At 48.1% G+C, this 27,081-nt stretch overlaps 1 protein-coding gene across 2 annotated transcripts in view; it reads right to left on the minus strand.

Annotated features, from left to right (window-relative positions):
• Positions 1 to 8,336: 8,336 nt before the first annotated feature.
• sorcs1 (sortilin-related VPS10 domain containing receptor 1) overlaps positions 8,337 to 27,081 on the minus strand; it is a 149,466-nt gene continuing 130,721 nt past the window's right edge. The window contains exons 16-27 of one of the 2 annotated variants that reach the window (XR_013122592.1): positions 26,296 to 26,429; positions 24,844 to 24,957; positions 21,449 to 21,620; positions 20,639 to 20,825; positions 19,316 to 19,449; positions 18,670 to 18,793; positions 18,414 to 18,526; positions 15,840 to 15,974; positions 13,836 to 13,935; positions 13,255 to 13,360; positions 11,530 to 11,692; positions 8,337 to 10,940 (exon numbers count right to left, since the gene is read on the minus strand). Coding sequence is in view for 1 of the 2 variants with exons in the window: in XM_076982918.1 (XP_076839033.1) it covers positions 10,876 to 10,940; positions 11,530 to 11,696; positions 13,255 to 13,360; positions 13,836 to 13,935; positions 15,840 to 15,974; positions 18,414 to 18,526; positions 18,670 to 18,793; positions 19,316 to 19,449; positions 20,639 to 20,825; positions 21,449 to 21,620; positions 24,844 to 24,957; positions 26,296 to 26,429 (1,551 nt within the window). In the remaining variant the exon portion in view is untranslated. Of the gene's footprint in view, positions 10,941 to 11,529; positions 11,697 to 13,254; positions 13,361 to 13,835; positions 13,936 to 15,839; positions 15,975 to 18,413; positions 18,527 to 18,669; positions 18,794 to 19,315; positions 19,450 to 20,638; positions 20,826 to 21,448; positions 21,621 to 24,843; positions 24,958 to 26,295; positions 26,430 to 27,081 lie in introns of both variants that reach the window. The other variant, XM_076982918.1, reaches the window with a different exon arrangement.

The raw sequence follows: 27,081 nt of genomic DNA on the forward strand, positions 1-27,081 counted from the left end.
TCAATTACACATGTACAAAACATGTACAATTTTGCCATGGCCTTGCCACCATAAACGCTGTGTTGGGAATGTTCCACTACCGTAATAACCAGTCAGCAGGGGTCCTGTTGTCAGAAACTGAGCAGTAATGTCCGGGGTAGAGGCAGACTGGTCGTTTCTGCATAAGAGCACACTGGCTATTCAGAAAGGGAAAAATATATAAATATATATGTGGTGCAGAGGGGGTAGGGGAAGGGGAGTAGGGGTAGGGGAAGGGGAGTAGGGGTAGGGGAAGGGGAGTAGGTGTAGGAGAAGGGGAGTAGGGGTAGGAGAAGGGGAATAGGGGTGGAGAAGGGGAGTAGGGGTAGGGCAAGGGGAGTAGGGGTAGGAGAAGGGGAGTAGGGGGTAGGGGAAGGGGAGTAGGGGGAAGGGGAGTAGGGAGTAGGGGAAGGGGAGTAGGGGTAGGGGAAGGGGGGTAGGGGTGGAGAAGGGGAGTAGGGGGTAGGAGAAGGGGAGTAGGGGTAGGGGAAGGGGAGTAGGGGGTAGGGGAAGGGGAGTAGGGAGTAGGGGAAGGGGAGTAGGGGTAGGGGAAGGGGGGTAGGGGTGGAGAAGGGGAGTAGGGGGTAGGAGAAGGGGAGTAGGGGTAGGGGAAGGGGAGTAGGGTGTAGGGGAAGGGGAGTAGGGGTAGGGGAAGGGGGTAGGGGTGGAGAAGGGGAGTAGGGGTAGGGGAAGGGGAGTAGGGGTAGGAGAAGGGGAGTAGGGGTAGGAGAAGGGGAGTAGGGGTAGGGGAAGGGGAGTAGGGGTAGGGGAAGGGGAATAGCGGTGGAGAAGGGGAGTAGGGGGTAGGAGAAGGGGAGTAGGGGGTAGGAGAAGGGGAGTAGGGGTAGGGGAAGGGGAGTAGGGGGTAGGAGAAGGGGAGTAGGGGGTAGGAGAAGGGGAGTAGGGGTAGGGGAAGGGGAATAGGGGTGGAGAATGGGAGTAGGGGTAGGGCAAGGGGAGTAGGGGTAGGAGAAGGGGAGTAGGGGGTAGGGGAAGGGGAGTAGGGGGTAGGGGAAGGGGAGTAGGGGTAGGGGGGTAGGGGTAGGAGAAGGGGAGTAGGGGTAGGGGAAGGGGAATAGGGGTGGAGAAGGGGAGTAGGGGTAGGGCAAGGGGAAGGGGGGTAGGGGAAGGGGAGTAGGGGTAGGGGAAGGGGAGTAGGGGTAGGGGAAGGGGAATAGGGGTGGAGAAGGGGAGTAGGGGTAGGGCAAGGGGAGTAGGGGGTAGGGGAAGGGGAGTAGGGGGTAGGGGAAGGGGAGTAGGGGGTAGGGGAGTAGGGTGTAGGGGAAGGGGAGTAGGGGTAGGGGAAGGGGGGTAGGGGTGGAGAAGGGGAGTAGGGGTAGGAGAAGGGGAGTAGGGGGTAGGGCAAGGGGAGTAGGGGTAGGAGAAGGGGAGTAGGGGGTAGGGGAAGGGGAGTAGGGGGTAGGGGAGTAGGGTGTAGGGGAAGGGGAGTAGGGGTAGGGGAAGGGGGGTAGGGGTGGAGAAGGGGAGTAGGGGTAGGAGAAGGGGAGTAGGGGTAGGGGAATAGCGGTGGAGAAGGGGAGTAGGGGGTAGGAGAAGGGGAGTAGGGGGTAGGAGAAGGGGAGTAGGGGTAGGGGAAGGGGAATAGGGGTGGAGAAGGGGAGTAGGGGTAGGGCAAGGGGAGTAGGGGTAGGAGAAGGGGAGTAGGGGGTAGGGGAAGGGGAGTAGGGGGTAGGGGAGTAGGGAGTAGGGGAAGGGGAGTAGGGGTAGGGGAAGGGGGGTAGGGGTGGAGAAGGGGAGTAGGGGGTAGGAGAAGGGGAGTAGGGGTAGGGGAAGGGGAGTAGGGAGTAGGGGAAGGGGAGTAGGGGTAGGGGAAGGGGGGTAGGGGTGGAGAAGGGGAGTAGGGGTAGGGGAAGGGGAGTAGGGGTAGGAGAAGGGGAGTAGGGGTAGGAGAAGGGGAGTAGGGGTAGGGGAAGGGGAGTAGGGGTAGGGGAAGGGGAATAGCGGTGGAGAAGGGGAGTAGGGGGTAGGAGAAGGGGAGTAGGGGGTAGGAGAAGGGGAGTAGGGGTGGAGAAGGGGAGTAGGGGTAGGGGAAGGGGAGTAGGGGTAGGGGAAGGGGAGAAGGGGTGGAGAAGGGGAGTAGGGGTAGGAGAAGGGGAATAGGGGTGGAGAAGGGGAGTAGGGGTAGGGGAAGGGGAGTAAGAGAAGGCAAGGAGGGGGAGAGGGAGAAACTAGCATCGCTACGCTGGATGCATCTCATGCTTTATTTGGTTTGACACAGCTGCTCTTTTGCTACTGTTGAGGAAGGAAAACCTGATCCCAGTTTCACCTGCCGGCCTCCAAGTCGCCTGAAGTGGTTTCGCCTGAGGAAAGTTCTGTTTGGATTTGGATCCAGCCACATCAACCAGCGGGACTACCATGCAGATGGGGAGGTGTAAGTCTATGGAAGAGCAAACAGGGGGAGTCTCAGCCAGGAGGAGTCTCAGACAGGGTGGAGTCTCAGACAGGGTGGAGTCTCAGACAGGAGGAGTCTCAGACAGGTGGAGTCTCAGACAGGGTGGAGTCTCAGATAGGAGGAGTCTCAGACAGGTGGAGTCTCAGACAGGGTGGAGTCTCAGACAGGGTGGAGTCTCAGATAGGAGGAGTCTCACATAGGAGGAGTCTCAGACAGGTGGAGTCTCAGCCAGGGGAGGGTCTCAGCCAGGAGGAGTCTCAGACAGGGTGGAGTCTCAGACAGGAGGAGTCTCAGCCAGGGTGGAGTCTCAGCCAGGAGGAGTCTCAGCCAGGGTGGAGTCTCAGCCAGGAGGAGTCTCAGCCAGGAGGAGTCTCAGACAGGAGGAGTCTCAGATAGGAGGAGTCTCAGCCAAGGTGGAGTCTCAGCCAGGAGGAGTCTCAGACAGGTGGAGTCTCAGATAGGAGGAGTCTCAGCCAGGGTGAAGTCTCAGACAGGTGGAGTCTCAACCAGGGTGGAGAGATGGCCTATCCGGGCTTTGCTGCTTTGACTTGCTACAGCGTGCTACAGAGTGTCACTTGGCACAAACGTGGACATGGTGGAGTTGGTATTGCTGCATTTTATATTAGAAATGACAGGACCCACACTTTGGTCTCCTGCCTAATCCTCAATGATCCTGGTTCTTCATGCAGACTGTATTGGGTAATTATGTATCACTCCTATTATTTTTGAACTGCTGAGTGTTGTAAACCCTGATAATGTAATGATGAGGGTTATTGCGTTGTATATTTGCTGTGTTTAACTGTCAGCAGTCGTAATCTGCTATAGAAGTGTGGAAGCAAAACAAAGTTGGACTTAGTTCAGATCTGAAGTGGAAAGTTGAGACGCAGCGTAGTTACAGAAAGAGTGAATGCAGAGTGCCATCTACTGTGCAGGCAGGGAAGTACACCCGGACGGGACACGGTTTCATCTACAAGAAAAAGGTCTTGTTGCCTTCACCATCTCTCCACCACTGAATGACGTTCCACCACTTTCAGTACCTTACATAACTCAGCAGTGGACCAGCGTGAAGACTCCATTCAGTCCCTTACAGAACTCAAGAGTGGACCAGCATGAAGACTCTATTCAGTACCTTACAGAACTTAGCAGTGGACCAGCGTGAAGACTCCATTCAGTACCTTACAGAATTCAGCAGTGGACCAGCGTGAAGACTCCATTCCAATGGTGTTGGGCCTACATAAGTTAGTGAATATTTATAACTTGCGCCGTTTTTAAGAATGTGATTCACACGGGCGATTGCTCGCGTAACGCTCGAGTATTTCTCTCCCCCATACTTATAAATAACACTTGCTACTGGTGTCGGCTTTGTTCTCCTTGCCTTCACACTCCACGCTTGTTGGTGGTTGTTCGCCGGTGTCTCCGTGCAACGATGGAGTTTTGTTCATTTGTTCGATCTCGGACTTGTTTCTCCACGAGTGTCGAGAGGCTGATAGGTGATGTTAAGATGCCCCTCAGCCCGGCCTCAGCTGACATGGGTGAAAAAGTGTGGATATGTCAGTGGGTTGCTGTTAACGGGTAGGCGGGACCTACAGGCTGAAAGGGAACGAGAGTGGCCCACACTTCTGCTCATCACTGTGCACCGTGTACACTGAGAGTTGCATAATGAGATTATTATGGTGTTGTAATAGTGTTATAACAGGCACACTGCCTCTGTGTTCGGGTGAATCGGTGCACCAGGACAGGAAGCAGTGGGCGCGATTGTTCTTTCTCTGACCGCTGTCCACGAGTCCTTGAGAGAAAGCGTCTCCCTGGGAAACGCAGCGTCCTGTGCCTGTCTGTCCCAGCACTTATCCCAGCAAGACATCTTGGGAGGACAAAAACAGCAACACACACACACACACACACACACACACACACACACACACACACACACACACATACACACACACACACACACATACACACACACACACACACACACACACACACACACACACACACACACACACACACACACACACACACACACACACACACCTCAACCCACATCGACAGCCCCTCTTCCCCAGTGGCCCAGCGGTCTCCCAGTAGGGGGTAAAGAGGAGAGGGGACCTACTGCAAGAGAGTGCCACTTCACTGGGGCTATGAAACACCCGCTCCCACACACATACACCCCTCCCCTCTAAGATTCTCTTCGTCACGTTGTCTGCCCACACATCCACCCCTCTCACCCCACCCTCTCACCCCACCCCCTCTCACCCCCCCCCTCCTCTCACCCCCCCTCCTCAGCTCCTTCCTGGCTGCCTGGTCTAACAGCTGCGTGTTTCCTTCAGTGTTAGCTGGCCAATGCCACTTGGCCCTCTCCACTCATGTATTTTGGACGTTTAAGCACACTGGTAGGTGTCTGATTTGACAGCAATTGTTATTTAAACAAAGGACAGTGGACTCATAAGACAAAATGAGACAGAGGCCATCGGTCTCCAACATGTTCTCCCCCATTCCCCTTTTTTTTAGGATGTCATTTTTAACATCACACACTCATGGACCTATACCGCCCCCTATTGAGGACCAGGAATATTGCAGTCCAAAATATAGTCAATGGAACTTGAACTCTGTGAACCTGTTGGTTTAACAAAATACACCAAATACACCTACAGTGGGATTTGTTGTTAGCTTTTTGTCAAATTTCTGAGTCTCATTAAATAAAATCACGAATTCTAGCTTTTTTCTATTAGGTTTGGCCAGAATATTTCTACACAGGATATAAAGATACACTTGCTTTGAAATGCTCTTAGCATCAAGACTGTGTTCAGTGTCGTTTTAGCAGTAATGGGCATCCTCAGTCAAGTGAATATTTGACAGGAGCGAACCTTTCATCAAAGCCTCCGTCCTGGTGTTTACAGGCCTGACCTCTACCGTTCTGGCTTATATATGCTCAGCGTGGGCTTCAAATCCAATGTAAAAATAAAGTAAATAAATAAACAAATGAATAGATTAGTTATTCTTGGCATTCACAGGATATGACATGTATAGTCCTGTATTTAGATCGTTTAGATTTTGTAGATCCGTCTTCTCTGGAGAAAAAAAAAAGCCAGGCGAAAAGCTGAAGCCAGATTGCTGTCTAATGAACGAAGTGTGATTCAAGGGCGTGTTGAGCTTGTTTGCTCTTTTATATGGGGTATTTTACCATAATGCTGTCGACGGAGTGATGGGTTCGTCTCGTATCACGCGGCGGTCGGGACTCGTAGCGCAGCCAGTTGTGTTTAGGTCTGATTTAACTGCTTCAGAGAGGTACGTTCCTCTGATAGCACCATTAACGTAAGTCTTTCAGAGGTGTGTATGTGTGTGCGTGTGTGTTTCTGTGTATGTGTGTGTTTCTGTGTGTTTTTTCTCTGTTTGTGTATGTGTGCGTGTGTGTCTATAGACACACACAGAAACACACACACACACACACACACACACACACACACACAAGCAGAAAAACACACACAAACATGTTTTTGTGTGTTTCTCTGCTTGTGTGTGTGTGTGTGTGTGTGTGCGCGCATCATTTGCAAAGCTAAAAGATTAATATTTTGACAGTGATATTTATATGGTGCTTATGACGATTTTTTTATGACAATCTTTTTTTATATACCAAAATAAAAAGCCATAACACGCCTAGGAATAGTGAGGTTAGGTGCTACATCATTTACCTGCAGTGATAAACCAGTCGCTGTCTTAAAGACCCCACAGGTGTGTACATGTGTGAATGCTCGCGCTCGCGCTCCAAGTACGGATGTCACATCTGGCTTTGGCTTCGCCTTCTGTTGCCTTATTTGTCTGTCTCTGTCAGCCAAATTGCCAAGCAAATTCTCCGCCGTGTGGCGTGAGGACGTTAGGAATCTCCTCTAATGTGACCGCACGCTTAACAAGAAACCGCAGGCCGACAGTAATTACGGTTCACCGAGTCGTGATGCCAGCTTGCCGCGTGCGGTTTACACCTTGCCTCGCGCCGCGCTCGTTTCTCTTCTGCTGCCGTGCTCGGTGTCTAATTACACTCACCCAAGTCAATCACCTGATCAATAAAAGAAAACACGGGAAAAACGGAACATAAAGAACAACTCCAGCAAAAGTTTTTCCGCAAAAGGGGAGGGGCAGCTGTCGGCGACGTTTTCACGAATAATCAGCAGTATGGAAATGAATCATTTGAAGTTTGCTTACGCGGCAGTTGAAGACAGGCGGTCGATGGGCGGCCCTGTTTGCCAATGTACAGGGGCTCGGTCAGCCCGGTTCTGGTTTGGAACACGGGATTAGTGCTGAGCGAGGTGGGTGTGGAGAGGGGCTTGGCCTTCACATGCAATCTCTTCTTCTGTAATCACGGGCGGCGCGTCAATTTTTCCGGCTTGGTAATTAAGTTGCGATTCTGATCCATTTATACCTCGTAATCTTCTTACTGTGTGGTTACAAAGACTCACCGAGGCACCTTTGAAACTATAATAAGTTTCAAAACAAGTCGTTTGGACTGCTCAATTTTGACCAATCCATTATGTCTTAATCTTCTTATTCTATACTTAAATTTTCCAAAATGCTTTCAATGCACCTTTTTAAAAGGTTGATTAAGGTAAAAGTACTTTGGTAGACGTTCGGTCTCGCCCTGTGGCACACGGAGACCACCCTCTTTAGCCTAAAAGGTTGAGCAAGAAAAAATGTCTTTGTGCCACCAGGCAGTCGGGTTCCCAGAGGACCCCCTAATCAAACTAATGCTCCCTTGAATGTCAATTAATGGCAGACCGTGCAAATGAAAGCTGGAGGAGTGAAGTGACTGTCTGTCTCCTCCTCCTCTCCTCCTCCTTTCCTTGGGGATGTCAGGAAGAAACTGCGAGTTGAGTGTCACCCAGGGCAAGAGCCCAGAAACATCTCTGCCCGTGCCTTTCTCGTCTTTTGTCATCCCCTCCACCTCACTCACTCTCCTAGGTTTAACAATTTTACTAGAACACTTCTTTTAAGCTTCCTCCACCCTGTCCTCCGCCCCGACCTCCGCCCAACCCCCACCCCCACCGATGGTAATTGAGCGCAGGGAGCTGTCGTACTACCAGAGACGCTGTCGTTTTCGTTTCGGTGCAGGGGAGGTCGTGAGCGCGTCTCGTCACCCTCAGGCACAGCTGAGTCGGAGGTGCTTGGTCTCACAACCGTGCGGGCTATAGATGAACTGGCCTCGCGCAGCCTGCTACGATCAACGATTGGGAAGGAGGAACAGGTTCACTGCACACAGGCTTCTGGTCCAATCAGAAGAGCTGCGTGGATTTGGAATTCGTTGTGATGCTGCCGTCTGTGTCGTTTTGCAGCCGCTCTGCTGCCTCCTGTTCACGTGTCCTTGCCGCTGCAGACCTCTGACCTCTGCTTTTATAAGTCGGAGTAGATCTGCCTTGATCTCTGGGTGATTCCCTCTCCTGTGCCACCACCTTTCCTCGAAGCCACTGGCCAGACCTGCTAGTTGAACATATTGCTGCTAAACATTTGTTCATCTCTGGTATCACATTGTGCTCGATGTTTTGGTTTCCACGTCTGTTTTTTAATCAACTCACAGACCGTTTCGAATTATACTTGTTGAATTAAGGAAGCACTTGACTGCGCTCAACGGCGTGGTCCTTTACCTTCTGCATTTCTGCTTCATAACAAACAGGATATGTGCCAGTCCTCCTGTAGAGGACACCCTTCCCTGGTCCTTATAGCACACAACCAACCTGCACGCCGAGACATTTAACATGCATGGAACACAGCATGCGTTCAGTGCTGGAGCCGTTCGTGTTGTTTCCAGGAACAAAGGCTGGTGGTTTATCGCTCTTAAAATAAAGTAAGCAAAGGTTCAAAGCAACAGTTACCATGTTAAAAAAAATAAAGCTCCACACTTGATTGACACTTCATTTTTTCTTTATAGGTTGTAGATTACTTCAGCAAATTACATAATGTATTCTTTTTACAAATATTATAAGAAACTCAAAACACGTCAACATATACCTCCATTTAATAATAAATATGATTGTAAATGCGTCAAACAAAAAAAAAAAAAAAGAACACACGGTTGAGGTCAAAGAAAGAACCTAAATTTGTTTCTTTTATATAAAAGCTTTACAGTAATAAATCTCTCATCTTCTACAAAAATAATCTTGCTAACTCTTACGAGGGTCGTGGCTGCCAAGCTCTGGTTTGTCGCCACTGTTCATCCAATGAGGGCTCTGTTTTTGTGCCGTGTCGTGTGAAACGACTCGCATTGCAGCCAATGAGCTGGCCTTGTGCCCTGCCTCAGCCTTTTCAATGCCTCTGGGGCTCTGCTCAACGTGGTTATGATGGTATGACTGCTGATCATTTGAGTTAGTGCAGAGAGGGTTGGTTTCTGATTATACCTGATTGTGTTTGAGTTGGACAACGCATGGAGTCATTTATCCATATGAAGTCAAACGCGTCTGCGGATCGTGCCGCATTAGATCCAGTTGTGATGCTCAAGTGTCTACATATAGTTTCTTCTTTGTTGGTTCAACGGTCAGATTGGTGTCCTGTTGCTGGTGTTCCTCGCAAGGCTTTGTCTGGGCGTGGCTGGGTTGCTTTTTCTGGGCATGTCTGGGTTGAGAGCCACTTGGATTATGCCATGACCTCGTGACCACTGTCCTGCTTCTATCATTCCAGACAAGTCATATCTCACAGCCTTTGGACCAGCTGACACTACATCTACACAAACATCACCAGGTCAAGGCTGTGGATGTCTGTATCCCTTGAACAAAACTACCACTGGCATAATGCCAGACTGAATACCAAATCAAAGGGTAAAGAACAGAAGGTGTCAAATTCCTTCTGAAACATACAGTCTCCTTTGTCCCCCACAATGCGGTAATAAAGATGTCATCCACTTACACTTACATTAATCAGCTTAAGAAAATGCACACAAAAAAGACTGGTGCATATGTGTGTATACACACACACACACACACACACACACACACACACACACACACACACACACACGCACACACTGAATGGTTCTTAAAATCTTAAAAAGGTATGTAATGGTTATGTCACTGATAATGTTCACATAAAACGTAGGACTATATTTAGAAATAATGCAGCTATTATTTGAGATAAAGTCTATTAAAATGTTTGTAAATAGGATTCAGTAAATTTAAATGACTAACTGTGTGCAAAATACGTATAGTTTACTGATGTAAAGCAGGAAGATTCATCATGTTGTGACATGTCTATCATTATGGACGCAATGATGGGGTGTAATAATAATAATAATTAATAATAATAATGTTTCTAAGAGTTTCCTATAGAGCATCCCTCCTTAGTATAATGTGTTAAGCATCAACATCAAGTCCATTCTGTGATATACTGTGTGATAAAGTAGGAGGCGTAGTTAAATTTAGCCTCGTCTTTAACATTACACACATATCCACACATTCATATCTGTCACATATCTGAACACTTTTGGTAGGGCTAATTAACACAAAAGTGCATGCGGAGTGTGAACCTGCTGAATGGTAATAGTGACAGTTGTAATGAAGGTTAGAGAATGCTATCGAATGTTGAAGTGGATGTAACAAGATTTCTGATGGGCAGTTACAGTTACCGTCAGCAGAATTACCACAATCTTGAAGGAGATCAGCTCAAAGACTTATATACAGTATTTTACTCTGTAGTTTGCAACAAAATTACATAACAGCCAACCTGCTGAACCAAGCTTAAAAATCTTACTGAAAATCTCCTACCATAATAGAAAAAAAAAAGATAAAAAAAAAAATTAAAAACAACCTACATCTAATTATACAACACAAAGACAACACAAACAGAACAAAAGAGAAGGTTGTGGGGAGACCGAATGAACCACAGTATTTTACAGAAGAATTTATGTCATGACTTTGTGTCATAACAACCTGCATGAACTTTAAAATTTACTGTAAAACGTAAATCATAATGTGAAATAGTTTTTCATTGAGAAAAATCAAACAAATTAAAATCTACCTAATTATTGATATCTTGATTTAATTTAGTGCGTTATTAAAATACTCCCACATATCACAAACACATTCATGTTTATACAAAATAAACACAATTTTTATTCCGTACTAGTGGGTAAATACCGTACTGCTTCAGTTCCGCAAAACTCTAAATGCTGATGCTGAAACACGAATTAGTCTCACGCCCCCTCCCCCGCCCCGTTTTCATCCCTTTTTGTAAATTACAGTACATGCTGGCGTGGCCGTCTAATTGTGTATCTAGTGATTTTTATAAATAAATGTCATTAAAAATGTTTCCTTACTGGATAGACATGTATAAAAACCTGTACACAGTTTCCTCTGGTATTCACAAAGCACAGTAAAGTGTCAATGTCCGACATGCACAGGTACTGTATAAAGCTTAAAACCTTCGTGTTTGGATGTTAAGTGTCTTTTGTAGGGAGGTCTGGAGACTCAGACGTCAATGTATGCAGGAAGTTCTGTTGAGAATTTGACACGTGGGTGAGACTTGATGGATTCTACAAGGACGACAAAATAGAGGTGTTAGATATTGTCAGTGGCATTGGAAGGCAAATCTACAGAGATAATGGCATAATGTCCTGTTGAATTCAAACGACAGTAAACAAATAAATAAACTTCTGTGGTTTTCCATTCAAGTACAACCAAAACATTAAACCCCTCAGTCATTCAAATAATTCTTTCATGCCACAAGATCTCGCCCATGGCATGTGAAGGCGATTCCTTTGGACTATTAATGAACACAGTTATCAGCTGGCTTACAGCTGTGCCACTGGGACAATATGCTGTTATTCCTCAATTCCCCATGAGACGAGTGGAGCTCAGCGCCGGCCCAGGAGGGTCCCGTCACTGCTCCTGAATCACTTTATGAAGTGTCGAGGAGAAAAGAGCGAACTACGCCTCACTGCCTGCAGTAACTTCAGGAGTTTAGAATTTGTAGTTTCAGTGATCTTTGGTGGACAACAAAGTTGCTTAACTCGAGTTGTTAACTCAAGTTAACTCAACCGAGAAAAGTGTGGAGTTCCAGAGCTTTGTGAGATGCTGTGGGAGAGTCTGGCCAGCGTAGTGTTAGCACGGTGTAGGTGGTACCGGAGGGCCGCGTGGCGAGCTCGGTGTCCGGAGGCTCCGGTGAGCTGGGGGACTCTAGCGGAGTGCTGCAGCCGTGGGGGCCGTCCGTCACGCTCACTGGACTCCGGATCGCTTCTTGCTCTTTTTCGTCCCGCATCGCTGCGTAGAGGTGGAGGCCTGGGATCTTCCTTGAGGAAAGAATTGCAATGAAGCGCGGCGAGGGTGGGGTGTGGTTGGAGTCTGAGTGGTATGCGGGGGGTTCTGGGTGGTGTGGAGGTGGGTTCTGGGTGGTGAGTGGGTAGGTTCTGGATGATGTGCGGGTGAGTTCTGGGTGGTGAGTGGGTGGGATCTGGGTGATGGTGAGTGGGTGGTGAGTGGGTGGGTTCTGGATGGTGTGCGGGTGAGTTCTGGGTGGTGAGTGAGTGGGTTCTGGGTGGTGGTGAGTGGGTGGGTTCTGGATGGTGTGCGGGTGAGTTCTGGGTGGTGGTGAGTGGGTGGGTTCTGGATGGTGTGCGGGTCAGTTCTGGGTGGTGAGTGGGTGGGTTCTGGGTGGTGGTGAGTGGGTGGGTTCTGGATCTTGTGCGGGTGGGATCTGGGTGGAGCATGGGTGGAGACTGCTGGGTGGGGTGTGGGTGGTGGGAGCACTAACAAACATCTATGCTAACAAAAGCAGGTGGAACAGAAGCGGTGGGATGTGGACCTCAGAAACAGGGCAGTCTTGTTAGGGGGTGACCTAATTCTTTATACATCACTTCCTACACATGTTCATCGAAGGGAGCATTACAGAAATGACCAAAAACCAGCACACGTGTACTTGAATGAGCTGTCCAGGGGAGACCTGATTTATAGTGGGTGATGAAGGTTTGATCCATCATCTGACCTTTAATTAGAAATCAAACAAGGTCAACAGCATTGTGGAATATTCAGCTCTACACCATGTTTTGGACAGGATGTGACCTCACAGTGCGCATTTGTAACTGGCACTGCAAGGGACACTCCCAGCCTCTGAACAATGTTCCTAATAAAATAAAAACAATGGTTGTGAACTTTAAATAGCTGTGAGCAATGGTGCCGCCAACATGACCCAGCCGTCTGAAACAAGCTTTCTTGGTTGTTTAGCCCACGCTGTCTCTCCTTTTACAACTTTCCTTTCTGCCAGATAGATCTTGTCTTATTGACCCTAACCTGGTCTTTGAGCACCCCTCTGAGTCAGGGTGCCACTGCAATACTTTAACATTTCCTAAAGGTCAGCATGTAAGGCCCACGGGGCAAAATATTGATAATGTCTGCAACTCTGACTGACATTTCTGATTCACTGCCAACACTTGGACAAAAGCAACCAGAACTCCATCTAAGGCCAGAGGCGAGAAATATTACTCGGTGCTTGATGGGTGAGGCCGTCGCACGTAGCGGACGGCTGGGGTGTGTGTGTGTGTAGTCCTCCTGGGGGAAGCAGGTGGCCACATAACAACAACCCCAACGAGGGGAGGGTGTTTATGCTCTGCTCTTCCCGTAACGTAGGAGGATCAGGTGACGTGTTCCGAACTGCAGTGGTCAACGGACTTATTTGTCATGATTGGCTGGATTGGTTGACTGGAGGTTCCTATTGATTATTCTACAGTTTAGCCCATCGACTCTGGAATCGCTGCTGGTGTTCATTTCTTCGCAGCTGGGAACATCCTGGGAATATGTTAGAACAGAAAAGCAGGCACAAACCTGCAGGGCGAGCCGGTCTGGGCACATTACCTTTTGAACTTGTAGATGAGGAACACGGCCAGACCCACCACCACCACAGACAGAAGCATGATCATGGCTGAACTGCTGTGATTCTCGCTGGTGTCCACTAGGGGCGCTGTTGGGCAGGGGACATAGTGCCACAGGTCAGTAAACAGGGCAAATGTTGGCTTTAAGTTAAACTGCAGCGTGTAGTGTTGCACACAGATGGGGTCCTGTTTTTTTTCTTTTTCGTACATATATGCATGATGTAGTTTAGACTACGCCCAGGAAAGGGGAGGTTAGGTGTGACTTTGTTTAGCTGTCAAGGAGAAAATCAGATAACTCATTGTAATTCTACAGATATTTTGATATGTATGAAATCTAAATATTTAACATCTATATTTGTTATATTTAATTAATAGATAACTATAAATATAAGCATATCAACATCAACAATCTTAACATGGCATCCCTGTATGTGAAAATGTGAGAAATCCCTATTCTAAAAAATGCCCCCAAACAGACTATTAAACTACTAGAGCCTGAGGTCTGTAATACTTAGTCATAAACAGTCTTCATTGGTTTTGAAGATTGAGAAGCCGTTCTCTAACCTGCAGACAGGTGTGCTGCGTACACCGTGATCTGGACGCCGGGCCTCAGCGTGAACTGCACCTGGTTCTGGTAGAGTGCGCCCAGAACCAGGTCCGAGAGCTGTGGGAAAGAGCACACACCCAAAGGGATTTGCTCCAGTCAGACAACAGGCAGACTGAAGGACACGGAGGCCGCCTGCCTCGTCGGCAGCGGTGACTGCGTTGGCAAGGGCGACGATCAAGCTGACCCTGCGGGTCATTCTAGAGGGGGCGTGTCCAACACGAGGGGGTGGGTCTCCAGGCGGGTCCCGCTAGCCGCCACTGGAGTGGACAGATTTGCTGCTGTGCATTAAGTTCCCGTTTCACGTGTAGGTTTGATGGACAGCAGCGTTTCGGCACAGGTAAGGGTGTTTGGATTTCTGGAGCTACTGCCTTTTGACATACATCAACCATATCACCTTGAGCCGGAAATAAAGATAAACGAGGGAGTGGAAGAGAGTTTGTTTAGTTCCAACATCTCTGTCTCTCTGACACACACACACACACACACACACACACACACACACATACACACACACACACACACACACACACAAACACACACACATGCAGTTTACTGTTTATGATCAAATACCTCCTCAGGCAGAGAAATCCGAAAAGCATCCGTCCTTTTTAACTAGAGCATTTTCTCCACTACACCTACTCTCAGTATCTTCCAGTCTGTTTTGACCTTTATCATAGGCCAAAGAATGAAGAAAGACGAATGTGCAGTTTGTGACCAGAATGTGCTGTCTGTGAGAAGAATGTGCAGTCTGTGACTAGAATGTGCAACATGTGACCAGAATGTGCAGTCTGTGAGATGAATGTGCAACATGTGACCAGAATGTGCAGTTTGTGACCAGAATGTGCAGTCTGTGAGAACCTCCGTTATGCATTTCAGATTCATTTTTTTATTTCATTCCAGGCTTTATTAATCCATTCTTCTCCACTGACCATGAACATCAACGTCATTCTCTCCCTCCTCTGTTACATTTGATGTTTCTAACTCATTTAAAATGAGACCAGCCTATGAATGAATAATTATTTTTCCATCATGTGCACAGGGGTATTGTAACATTAACATCCATTATAAAGTTCAATAAGGTTCACATGTCATACCCCCCAATGTACCATCATTGAAGGAACATTGATATTCTATGAACTACGAGGAGACATTACCACTCTATCTCTTCTTACCTAAGACACCAAAACTGATTTCACATCAGTATGACAGAGCACCATTTAAGGGTTTTGCCAAGTAGTAAAGCAGGTTTGACTGCTAGTTTTGTTTATTTTTTTACTGTAGACTTTTCAGTAAAAAAAGAAAAACTCAGGAATGATAGTTTAACATCATCCATTATCTGGTGGTGGTGTGATTGCTGGGATAGTTTAACACCATCCATTATCTGGTGGTGGTGTGATTGCTGGGATACATGACACACATCACATCGCTGCTGACAAGCTTTCTCTAGCAATTCCTCCAAAACTACTGCATAAAATACTTAGATGCAAGTGCTTTTTAATATAGAGGAATTTTAGTTATAATCCATCATCTTGTCATTTTTGGTGAAAGTAATATTTGAAGGCGGTGGGGGAGAGACATAAGAGCACAGTGGTCTGAGCTATAAAAACAAGCAGGAAGCCTCCCTCAGCTTCTCAGATATATTAAACAGTGTAAATCATATGATTTCTTGTTGCCGTCAAAACAGATTTTGTGTTTTCATGTCTGTTTTGGCTATTTAAAAAAATCCAAAAACACTCTGTTCCTATGTACACCTTGAGTTATGCCCCGCCCATTTTCATATTAATTAATCTAATGTTCTGCAGTTTTTCTCCAAACTCTCAGTGAGGACAAAAGCTAGGAGTCCCATGAACCAACACTGACACCTTCTGGCCAAAAATTGAAAAAGCCTTTGAAGCTTTTTAATGACCATCTGAAAACCGAAACGCAGATGAAGCGGGTGCTCGTGGCCGGGGCGGGCTCACCTGCTCCAGGTGTGGTACGGTCTTCTCCTGCTTGCCCTCCGTCTGCTCTGGGTCCGGCAGCAGGAAGAACTCTGCTGCGGTGGGCAAACCCGGGAGCACCGTGACCAGCAGCTGCTCGGCCCTCACGCCAGTGGCCTGTGGGCGGAGCACAGGCGGAGGTGGAGCTATATGAGCATATGCATAAAGGGCGGGGTTGGGGAACTTGGGCCACGCCCAGGCCTTGACGCTTTGCTTGCTCAGCACTGACACTCAAGGTCAAGACCCTAAACAGCCAGAGAGAGTAAGAATGTGATGTGCAAAAAAAACGATGAAAGATATATTCCGAGTATCTTGTGTGTCTGCAAAATGTTCATATTTCTTATTTGGGCATATCTCTTTAGCACGTAAGATTACTCTAATCCCACGATCATGTGGCCCGTTGTTATTACAGTGATACGATTATGGGCCGTGAAGCAATTAAACCGAAATGGAGATATTAGGATTAGGTCAAATTGCAAGGTTAAAGCATGCTGCCTTTGGTAAGGGCCCATGTGGTCTGTTGACTCATAATTACTCACAATATGAGTGGAGTGCAGCACACACATGGCTGACATCACACACACAGCTGACATCACACACACACGGCTGACATCACACACACACGGCTGACATCACACACACGGCTGACATCACACACACGGCTGACATCACACACGGCTAACATCACACACACGGCTGACATCACACACACGACTGACATCACACACACGGCTGACATCACACACACGGCTGACATCACACACGGCTAACATCACACACACGGCTGACATCACACACATGGCTGACATCACACACATGGTTAACACCACACACACGGCTGACATCACACACACGGCTAACATCACACACACGGCTAACATCACACACACGGCTGACATCACACACACGGCTGACATCACACACACGGCTAACATCACACACACATAGCTGACATCACACACACGGCTGACATCACACACATGGCTGACATCACACACATGGCTGACATCACACACACGGCTGACATCACACACACATGGCTGACATCACACACACATGGCTGACATCACACACATGGCTAACATCACACACATGGCTAACATCACACTGCTTCAGGTGAAGTTTGACCGCCCTCCCCACTATGTAATCACCAACATTTGAGCTGCTGGTCTTTAACATTATGGTGTTGTGGAATGGTGTGTGAACATGGTTCTGTAAATGTGCGCTGCGGCATGCTGGAGAACATGAGCAGACCCGGTTGTTATGGCTGGGTGGAGACCCTGGTTGTTACGGCTGAGTGGAGACCCTGGTTGTTATGGCTGGATGGAGACCCTGGTTGTTATGGCTGGATGGAGACCCTGGTTCTCACAGCTGTGTGGAGACCCTGGTTGTTATGGCTGGGTGGAGACACCGGCTGTTACGGCTGAGTGGAGACCCTGGTTGTTACGGCAGGGTGGAGACCCTGGTTGTTACGGCAGGGTGGAGACCCTGGTTGTTATGGCTGGGTGGATTCCCCGGTTTTTACGGCTGGGTGGAGACCCTGGTTGTTATGGCTGGGTGGATACCCCGGTTTTTACGGCTGGGTGGAGACCCTGGTTGTTATGGCTGGGTGGAGACCCTGGATGTCACGGCTGTGTGGAGACCCCGGTTGTTACAGCTAGGTGGAGACACCGGCTGTTACGGCTGGGTAGAGACCCCGGTTGTTACGGTTGGGTGGAGACCCTGGTTGTTATGCCTGGGTGGAGACCCAGGTTGTTATGGCTGGGTGGAGACCCCAGTTGTTACGGCTGGGTGGAGACCCCGGTTGTTACGACTGGGTAGAGACCCAGGTTGTTACGACTGGGTGGAGACCCAGGTTGTTACAGCTGGGTGGAGACCCAGGCTGATGGAGCCAGTGTAAGGAACTCCTTTACTGCTCTGGGCGTATGAATATCTGGTAGTATGGAAGCCCACATGAGCTTTTCCTTTTGAGTGTTTTAGTGGGTTTATCATTGAGCGTCCAGTTGGGCTTCTGCACTCAACGTTCTGTGTGGCACGGAGCGAGGTGTGGTAGTGGTGGGAGGGGCTGGGGGTTCGAGGTACCGGCCCGGATCGGTCAGAACCGCAGCCCACTCTCTGCCTGTTTCAGCGGTGACACTCGGGCGGCAGTGTGATCCATCACGCTGCCCCTCTCAGCCGGGGTGCACACAGAGTGGGGGCGTTCGCAAACTCGCCCGACAGAGGGCTCAAAAACTCAATTTTGAAAACGGACTTTGCCTCAGTTCCCGTGTCCTCATCCGTCATCCACCGTCACAGAGTTCTCCCGACATCATTCTTTTGGCCATAAAAAACTAATGTGAAGGGGATTGTGGGGAGGGGAGAGACGAGGCCATCGGTTACTTATGACGGCTCCCGGGGTCAGGGGAGAACTTTAATCGCGTTTAAGAGAGTTTAGTGGTCGAGCCAGAGCTGATGACTTTGCTCGGTACTGCTCGGACATGGCATCAGTTAAGAAGAAGAGGCCTCAGGATTAAAAATGGTGGTGATGAGAGGTGGAGGTACTAGATCTTTACTCACCTGCACTATGGAGCTCTTGATAACCCTACTGATGTCGTGTCTCCACTCAGCTACGTCAGGGTTGTGGTCATCCAGGTTGGAGGAGAAGGCCAAAAGATGGGAGCTAAAATATTCTACAAATAACAGATGAAATGTTGATAAGTCACAAACCACTCCAGGGGTGTGTGTGTGTGTGTGTGTGTGTGTGTGTGTGTGTGTGTGTGTGTGTGTGTGTCATCCGTGCCGGCTAGCTGTGAGTCACCAGCGACCCGCTCACCGTGCACAGCGATGGTCTTCCGGTCCTGCAGAATGGTGTTGCCGGCGGCAACCTGCACGGTGACGATGTTGGTGCCCTCCCGCGGGAACGTGAAGGCCACGCTTCCGTCGAGGGTGATGACAGGCTGGGGTAAGACAAGCACAAAGGTGGAGGAGAGAGGGAGATACAGAGAGAGAGACAGGCTGAGGAGAGAGAGACATGCTGAAGGACAACATCTACACCTGGTTGTAAAATGCTTGCAGTGTTAATTATAGTTCGTGAAAACAGCATAGCTCTTCGGTTCACTGCATCGGTATACCCTCAAAATGTAAGAGGAGATTATTAGGGGCAGGACAGTTTTTTTCTCGTGTAAACAGCATCAGAAGATAATACATCGCAAGCCTGACACGACTCACTTACAACCACCTTTTGCTGTGGCAGCACACACTTCTAAAGCAGCTTTTTAAGAGTCAGATATTGCTCTGAATCACAAACGTTATTTTGATTGCACCGGACGCCATTGGCCAGGCTGCGGCGGTAAGGCAGCCTACAGCTACTTCGCTTCCTCCCTCCCAGCTGAACCCAGTGGAGCACCGCGCCTCAGAGAGAGAGAGAGATCAGCGGCTCTCGTGTGATGTATGGGGGCTGGGAAGGAGCGTTGCAGTACCTCCGAGTTGTTCCCAAACCACCAGATGTAGGTGACGGTTCCCACTTGGCTCGGCCACAGAACCGCCGTGAGGTTGACCTCCTTATTCCTCACCGCCACAAAGGGAGCAGAGAGATGGATATATTCCAGCTGACCTATTCCGAGGAGACGAAAAAGAAGAAGAAGGGGGGAAAAAAAGACCATGGCACATGGGGCACAGATGGAAAGAGAGGGAGAGAGTGAAAAAAGATAGGAAAAGGAAAAATAGTAAATAAATAAACAGGAGAGGGAAAAATTGTTTATAAGATGTAGTCGGGCCCTGAAATTCGAATTGTAACAGTACGCCTGAAAAGCAAAAAGAGGGGACTGCAAAATATTCATGGCTCTGCCTCTGAGGGAGCTGCTGCCATCCGCCGATGCCTTTCATCTCCCGTGTGTTTACAGGGGCAGCTGGATCCCGTATCTGTGGGTCAGGCACGACTGGTTTGACAGATCTGGAGACTGAGAGCTCACTGATCAATAACAAGACGGTATCTGCCTCGACACGCCGGGTTATGATCGGCCGTGTCAGGGCGAGGGAGGTGGGAGGGGGTGCGATATCCTGGTAGTGTTCATATCGATTTCGGAGCATGATCACGGCGAAGAGCTGGTCCATAGACGCAGCGTCCGCGTTTGGTTGCAGAAATCATTCTGAGGGCCCAGGAGAGAGGTCGGGTGTTTATATCTTGGTGTCTAAAATCCATCTCCTATGGCTGACCTTCTCACAGGGAGATGGGAAGGTGTTTTGGCTACATGTGGAGAGGGGAAGTGCTAACCTCAGTCTCCTTTAGCTTTGAGATGTTTCTGCTTCCCTTTGTGGTACAGACACTACATAATCCATAAGCTATTCAAATACAATTTATTATGAATAGAAATATAAATAATAATAATATTTTCATATTTTAAACTTAAAGAGCTAAAATAATGTTTTGGTGTGAGGACAGGTTAAGAATACCAGCAAGGAGGTTTGTTGGTTATTTTATGGCATTTTGGTTTGCGTTTTGGTTGTCTGGTTAAATTTTATTCTCCATCCATCCAGTAGCATAAGGCTTTAACAAGGAGGTAAAATTTTATTCTTATTCGTTGATTCTTATTTTACTCTAATAATATGTAAAGTCCTTGAAGATCTAATGAATAAAGAAATGCTTTAATGCTTTAAAAGAATGAAATAAAATAAATAAAACAAAAATTTTTGGCTACAAAATGTTTCTCTTCTATTGTAAATGTGCATGTCTGATCCCCAGTGATCCCTGGTGTGAAAGTCTATTTTTCAACCACGGTCCAGAAGGGGGCGCCGAGACTCACAAGTGACATGCAGAAAGAGGACTGCCATCTCAGAGCCGAGGCTGTTCTCGGCCGTGGCCGCCACTCTGTAGATGCCCACGCTCTTGTAAACGTGCTTGATGCCGTCCTCAATGGAGCTGACGTTGGAGTATGTGATGCCGTTGCCATCCCCAAAGTCCACCGTGATGCTGGTCCTTGAGCCGTCGCCCTGGTGCAAAAACCAAATGGACACATTTCAACATTCGGGCACACGAGGAACCGCACCAGGCGTCTGTGTAAATGGACGGCACAGAATATGTCCCTCATTAGACATTTTATAAGGAGCGATTAACAGCTGGTTCCCGTCTATCTTTGGCAGATGCTGGACTTTACATCTTGACTCGCGCTTAATTAGTGATTCAATTGACTTGTGCAGAAACGTGGTGTTTCTATGGCTCCAAGCCCACGGGACTTTCGTGTCTTTGCAGAGGAAGAGAAACATCACGATGCTTTCCATGACACTGCAGGTCACTCCGCTACCGCTTAATCTTGCTTACACAGCTGTGTTCTGACAATCTTCCCTTGTGCCGCTAAGGGGAAATTAGAAATGAACTTTTCTGGCAAAGAGCCCTCATTTTTGCACTACAACATATCTTCCTAGAGTGACTTTAGGGCTCAGGTTCAAAACAGATCCAATTAAATCAAAAATTATTTTGCATGCTAGAGAGAAGATGCTAATAGCTAATATTGATTAACGTTGCGTAAATGCATCGAGCTAAAAGTGAGATTACTTGTGTTCTCAGATGAGTGTTTGGGAGAAACACATGCGGGCTGTGTCTGGAGGATGTTCACCTGCTCAAGGAACACCAGGAAGGTGACGTTGTGGCCCAGGGTGGCTGATAGAGCTCCTTCACTGGTGACCAGGTGGAGGCCTTTTGGGGCCTGGCTAGGACAGGGCTTCCTGCGCGCGGTGTACACGTCCACCACACCTCCCGTACAGTTGTTCGACACCACCTTTCTATATCTACACCCACGGGCAGAATCCGAGAGTGAGGCAGGCAGAGAGGCAAAAAGACGGAGCGTGTGAGGGACAGAGGGTGAGGCTGTAAACCTTTTACTTTAAAGATCTAAAGCGTAAAACAAGCATGGCTGAGATAAACACATATAGCATACAGTACTGCTCCTTATTCATCAAGGGTACATACAAATGAGCACAGATCGAATCACCGTGACTCACATATGAACCACTTTGCAACAAATTTATGAAGATATGTCTTACAACATTGAAACAAGCAATCATTGGAGCAACTGAGAGTTAGTGTCTACCCTGTAGAAGCAAGTGGGCATCAACCAGTCTATAACTGACACATTAAATGCATGTGATATGTTATCCCCAATATAGATATCACTTATATTATAACTTAAACTCACAGAGTGTGCTACAACTGAGCCAGTAAAGCAGAAACATCCAGAAAGCCATGGTCAACAAAGATGGGCAAAGAAGGAAATAAATCAGGAGGAAAGAGTACCCAAGAGGAAAGGCCGGTATCCTAGAGCAGAGGCAGACGCGCTCCCACAGAATATAGCTCCCAGACTAGAGCTCCCAGACTAGATCTCCCAGACTAGCTCTCCCAGACTAGATCTCCCAGACTAGATCTCCCAGACTAGCTCTCCCAGACTAGATCTCCCAGACTAGCTCTCCCAGACTAGATCTCCCAGACTAGATCTCCCAGTCTAGCTCTCCCAGACTAGATCTCCCAGACTAGCTCCCACAGACTAGTTCTCCCAGTCTAGTTATACTGGACTAGCTCTCACAGACTAGCTCTCCCAGTCAAGCTCTCACAGACTAGTTATCCTGGACTAACTGTCCCAGACTAGCTCTCACAGACTAGCTCTCTCACAATAGCTCTCGCACACTATTATCCTAGACTAACTGTCTCACACTAGCTCTCATAGACTAGTTATCCTGGACTGACTCTCCCAGACTAGCTCTCACAGACTAGCTCTTCTAGTCTAGCTCTCACAGACTAAATTCCCTAGACTAGCTCTCACAGATTAGCTCTCCAAGACTCCCAGACTAGATCTCCCTGTCTAGATCTCACAGACTAGCAGAGGTGTCAATTCCAGGTTCAGAAAGTAAAAGTCCTCATCAGGATTTTGCTCAAGCTTGCTAGATTTTCTAATTAGTGCAATCCAGGTCAAATTAGTGGAATCAACACAATCCAGGAAGCCTGAGCAAAATCCTGGTGAGGACTTTTACTTTCTGAACCTGGAATTGACACCGCTGCAGACTAGCACTTAGCCTGCTACTGGTGGAACTCCACAATGTCCTTGGAGACATTTTGATGCCCTCAAAGGGAGCTTAGAAAGTTATATTCTACTATATTGCATAAACTCCTCCCATCATTTCTCTCTAGAGTTACTAGTCAGTCTTATTTGCTAAAAAAAAAAATCCAATAAATTCCAATTCACATTCACATTTTCTAGACAATTAAGCCACAATAGCCTGCTTAAAGTCAATTATTGGTGTAGCAGCTACTACAATATTCCAAAATGTTTTGCAATAATACAACCTCAATAATAGCACAACAGTACTATTGTAAATTTAAATATAAGGTTTAACACCCACTACTTCTAACAAGTAATGGGTTTAATATTTAAAGTTTCAAAGGAGGACTGCTCATTGTTTCCTTAAAGACAACTGTTTCACAGACCGAACCGCTTTACAAAAACAGAATCTACAAAATACCAGTGGAAATGCAAACACAGTTGCAGTGATAAGTAAAATAAGATAAAAAAGTAAATAATAGTCAAAAAAGTGTTTTAGCAAGCAAAAATACGATTGTTGTCATGACTAGACATAGAAGTACCTCAAAGGGTATGGCCCACAAATCAAATGCAACCTTAATACACGTTATAGTCAGTTGTTGTTAAGGGTTCACTCACCCTGTGTTGTTAGGGAGTGTGTGTCCTGTTGTTAAGGGTTCACTCACCCTGTGTTGTTGAGGAGTGTGTGTCCTGTTGTTAAGGGTTCACTCACCCTGTGTTGTTAGGGAGTGTGTGTCCTGTTGTTAAGGGTTCACTCACCCTGTGTTTTTGAGGAGTGTGTGTCCTGTTGTTAAGGGTTCACTCACCCTGTGTTGTTAGGGAGTGTGTGTCCTGTTGTTAAGGGTTCACTCACCCTGTGTTGTTGAGGAGTGTGTGTCCTGTTAAGGGTTCACTCACCCTGTGTTGTTGAGGAGTGTGTGTCCTGTTGTTAAGGGTTCACTCACCCTGTGTTGTTGAGGAGTGTGTGTCCTGTTGTTAAGGGTTCACTCACCCTGTGTTGTTGAGGAGTGTGTGTCCTGTTAAGGGTTCACTCACCCTGTGTTGTTGAGGAGTGTGTGTCCTGTTGTTAAGGGTTCACTCACCCTGTGTTGTTGAGGAGTGTGTGTCCTGTTGTTAAGGGTTCACTCACCCTGTGTTGTTGAGGAGTGTGTGTCCTGTTAAGGGTTCACTCACCCTGTGTTGTTGAGGAGTGTGTGTCCTGTTGTTAAGGGTTCACTCACCCTGTGTTGTTGAGGAGTGTGTGTCCTGTTAAGGGTTCACTCACCCTGTGTTGTTGAGGAGTGTGTGTCCTGTTGTTAAGGGTTCACTCACCCTGTGTGGTTGAGGAGTGTGTGTCCTGTTGTTAAGGGTTCACTCACCCTGTGTTGTTGAGGAGTGTGTGTCCTGTTAAGGGTTCACTCACCCTGTGTTGTTAGGGAGTGTGTGTCCTGTTGTTAAGGGTTCACTCACCCTGTGTTGATGAGGAGTGTGTGTCCTGTTGTTAAGGGTTCACTCACCCTGTGTTGTTGAGGAGTGAGTGTCCTGTTGTTAAGGGTTCACTCACCCTGTGTTGTTGAGGAGTGTGTGTCCAGTTGTTAAGGGTTCACTCACCCTGTGTTGTTAGGGAGTGTGTGTCCTGTTGTTAAGGGTTCACTCACCCTGTGTTTTTGAGGAGTGTGTGTCCTGTTGTTAAGGGTTCACTCACCCTGTGTTGTTAGGGAGTGTGTGTCCTGTTGTTAAGGGTTCACTCACCCTGTGTTTTTGAGGAGTGTGTGTCCTGTTGTTAAGGGTTCACTCACCCTGTGTTGTTGGGGAGTGTGTGTCCTGTTGTTAAGGGTTCACTCACCCTGTGTTTTTGAGGAGTGTGTGTCCTGTTGTTAAGGGTTCACTCACCCTGTGTTGTTGAGGAGTGTGTGTCCTGTTGTTAAGGGTTCACTCACCCTGTGCTGTTGAGGAACGTGTGTCCTGTAGTGCAGCTTCTGGACATGGAGGAGGGATGAAACCAGAATGCGGGCGTACACCGGCCGTCTGTCCTCCGTTCATAGCCATAATCACTGAGATCACGCACACACACACACACACACACACACACACACACACACACACACACACACACACACACACACACACACACACACACATTCCCAGTAGAGTTCTACAAAGGCACACTAGAACAAATGCATGCTGACAATGAAACAGAAAACATCCTGCAGAAAAGATTCTGCAAGAAAACTCCACATTCTTCCTCTAATCCCTTCCCTTTCCTACAACATCAACAAGTGAAGACTCCACTACAGGCCTGGGAGCTGTGTTGCTGATCACAGACCCCTTTGCGTGTGCCTGCACAAGCATGCAGACAGGCGAGGGGAGCTTGAGATGTCTGTCCTACAGTTAAATCCCAGTGTGACAGCGTGCCCCCAGACGATGGCGACAAATTGCTGCAGTTACGGCTAGACGCTCCACCGTTGCGGCCGCGTTTGTTAACGAGCGCAGCTCCGCCCCCTGATTAATGCCTCCCGGCGGGCAGAATCTGCAGTTGGGGTCCCGGACGGACCCGCCCTGGATTTTTGAACCAAGAAAAAGCGACATTAGCGTCGGATAACTTGGCGAGAAATGAGGAGAGCTGAATCCGGACCATGCGCTGGGGATTGCGGAGATAGCGCAGAGATCTGCGGAGGGAGGGTTTAGCCCCACAGTGAGAGGGGGCAGGATGTCTTCCAGAAGAAGACATGGACCCATGCAACAGTTACGGAGTTGAGTGAGGGTTATGGAGCTTTGAAAGCACTTGTCATACAAAACCAACTTGCACACACACATTCATACACTCCCACACACATATTCATACACTCCCACACACATATTCATACACTCCCACACACATATTCATACACTCCCACACACACATTCATACACTCCCACACACATATTCATACACTCCCACACACACTTCCAATCCTTTCTGCCATCTCTGTTTTCCCTCGAACCCTCGCACACAGCTGGGAGTTACACAGCTGACTAGTTTCCACTTAGCAGAAGCAGCAACTAATCTAGCAGAGTTTCCCTCTAACGCTAATCACTGCGGCCGTGCCGTGACGGTGAACTCTTCTTTTCCTGAACACGGACGTGTGTTCTTCTGCTCGTAACTCTTCCTGCGTGTTGTGTTTGTTTAGCTGTTTGTTTTGTTGTAGCATCCCTGCAGCTATAATGGTACGCCACAGTGCACTCACGATGACAGGGCTTCTGAAGCACCCCCCCTGGGAACAGACAGAGACTGAGACACAGAGGCACCGATGTGAACTGTGGCCTCTGCCAACCAGTGATGCTCACGGTGGAGCTGCTTTCTGTCAGTTCCCACCTTGGGACATAAGAGGTGAAAAAAAAAAATCACTCACCATTCAAAATCTGACTCGGTGCAGTCGCAGGACTCTGACGTCACGGTGACCGAGTGTGTCTTCCCCATCACGCACCTGGCTATGGGCTTGAGTTTGCGGTAGATCCTCTTTACGCCCATGAGACACGGCTCCCCCTGCAAGCAGATCATTTGCAATCTTAGTTGTTGTTGTCGTTTTTATTTTCATGAAATTCTGTTCTGATTTTGTCTCCGTTCCACTTCCATTAAAACGTCACGCTTGTCGGCGAAAACAGACGCAGCACTGAGGCTGGGACAGAGGAGACCAGGAGAAGAGTGCAGTGCTCTTCTTTTGCAGCGGTTGGTGGAGCTCACTCGTGTTTCAGGCTTATTGGACTTGAAGTTGCGTCTTCCTTTTGTCTTCCCAATTACAGCCAAGTGGAACCTGCTGTCCCAAACAGGGCCGTTTCTTTTCTCGTGGGACAGGAATCGAGCTGTGCTTGAATAAACATGAGGCTTTTCTATATGAGACGGAAGCCCATTTGTTTTCTTCCAGCATGTAGGGTTTCTGTATTTGTCAGAACAAGTGGTGCAGAAATAGCAGGACCCACACTGCATTCACCGAAGGCCGGAGAGAAGGGACACGTGTCTTCATGAGCTGCCGTGCTGCACACATGTTGGACAGGACGGCGTAGCATGTTGGATGGGGCGTTGTAACATGGTGGACAGGACATTGTAGCGTGGTGACCAATAGGACGTGGAGACGGGCCGGCCATCTGTATCTGTCACTCCCCCCGCACAAGATCAGCATCTGCAGTACCGGACCCTG

The sequence above is a fragment of the Brachyhypopomus gauderio genome, chromosome 20, assembly GCF_052324685.1.
Source record: "Brachyhypopomus gauderio isolate BG-103 chromosome 20, BGAUD_0.2, whole genome shotgun sequence".
NCBI lineage: Eukaryota > Metazoa > Chordata > Actinopteri > Gymnotiformes > Hypopomidae > Brachyhypopomus > Brachyhypopomus gauderio.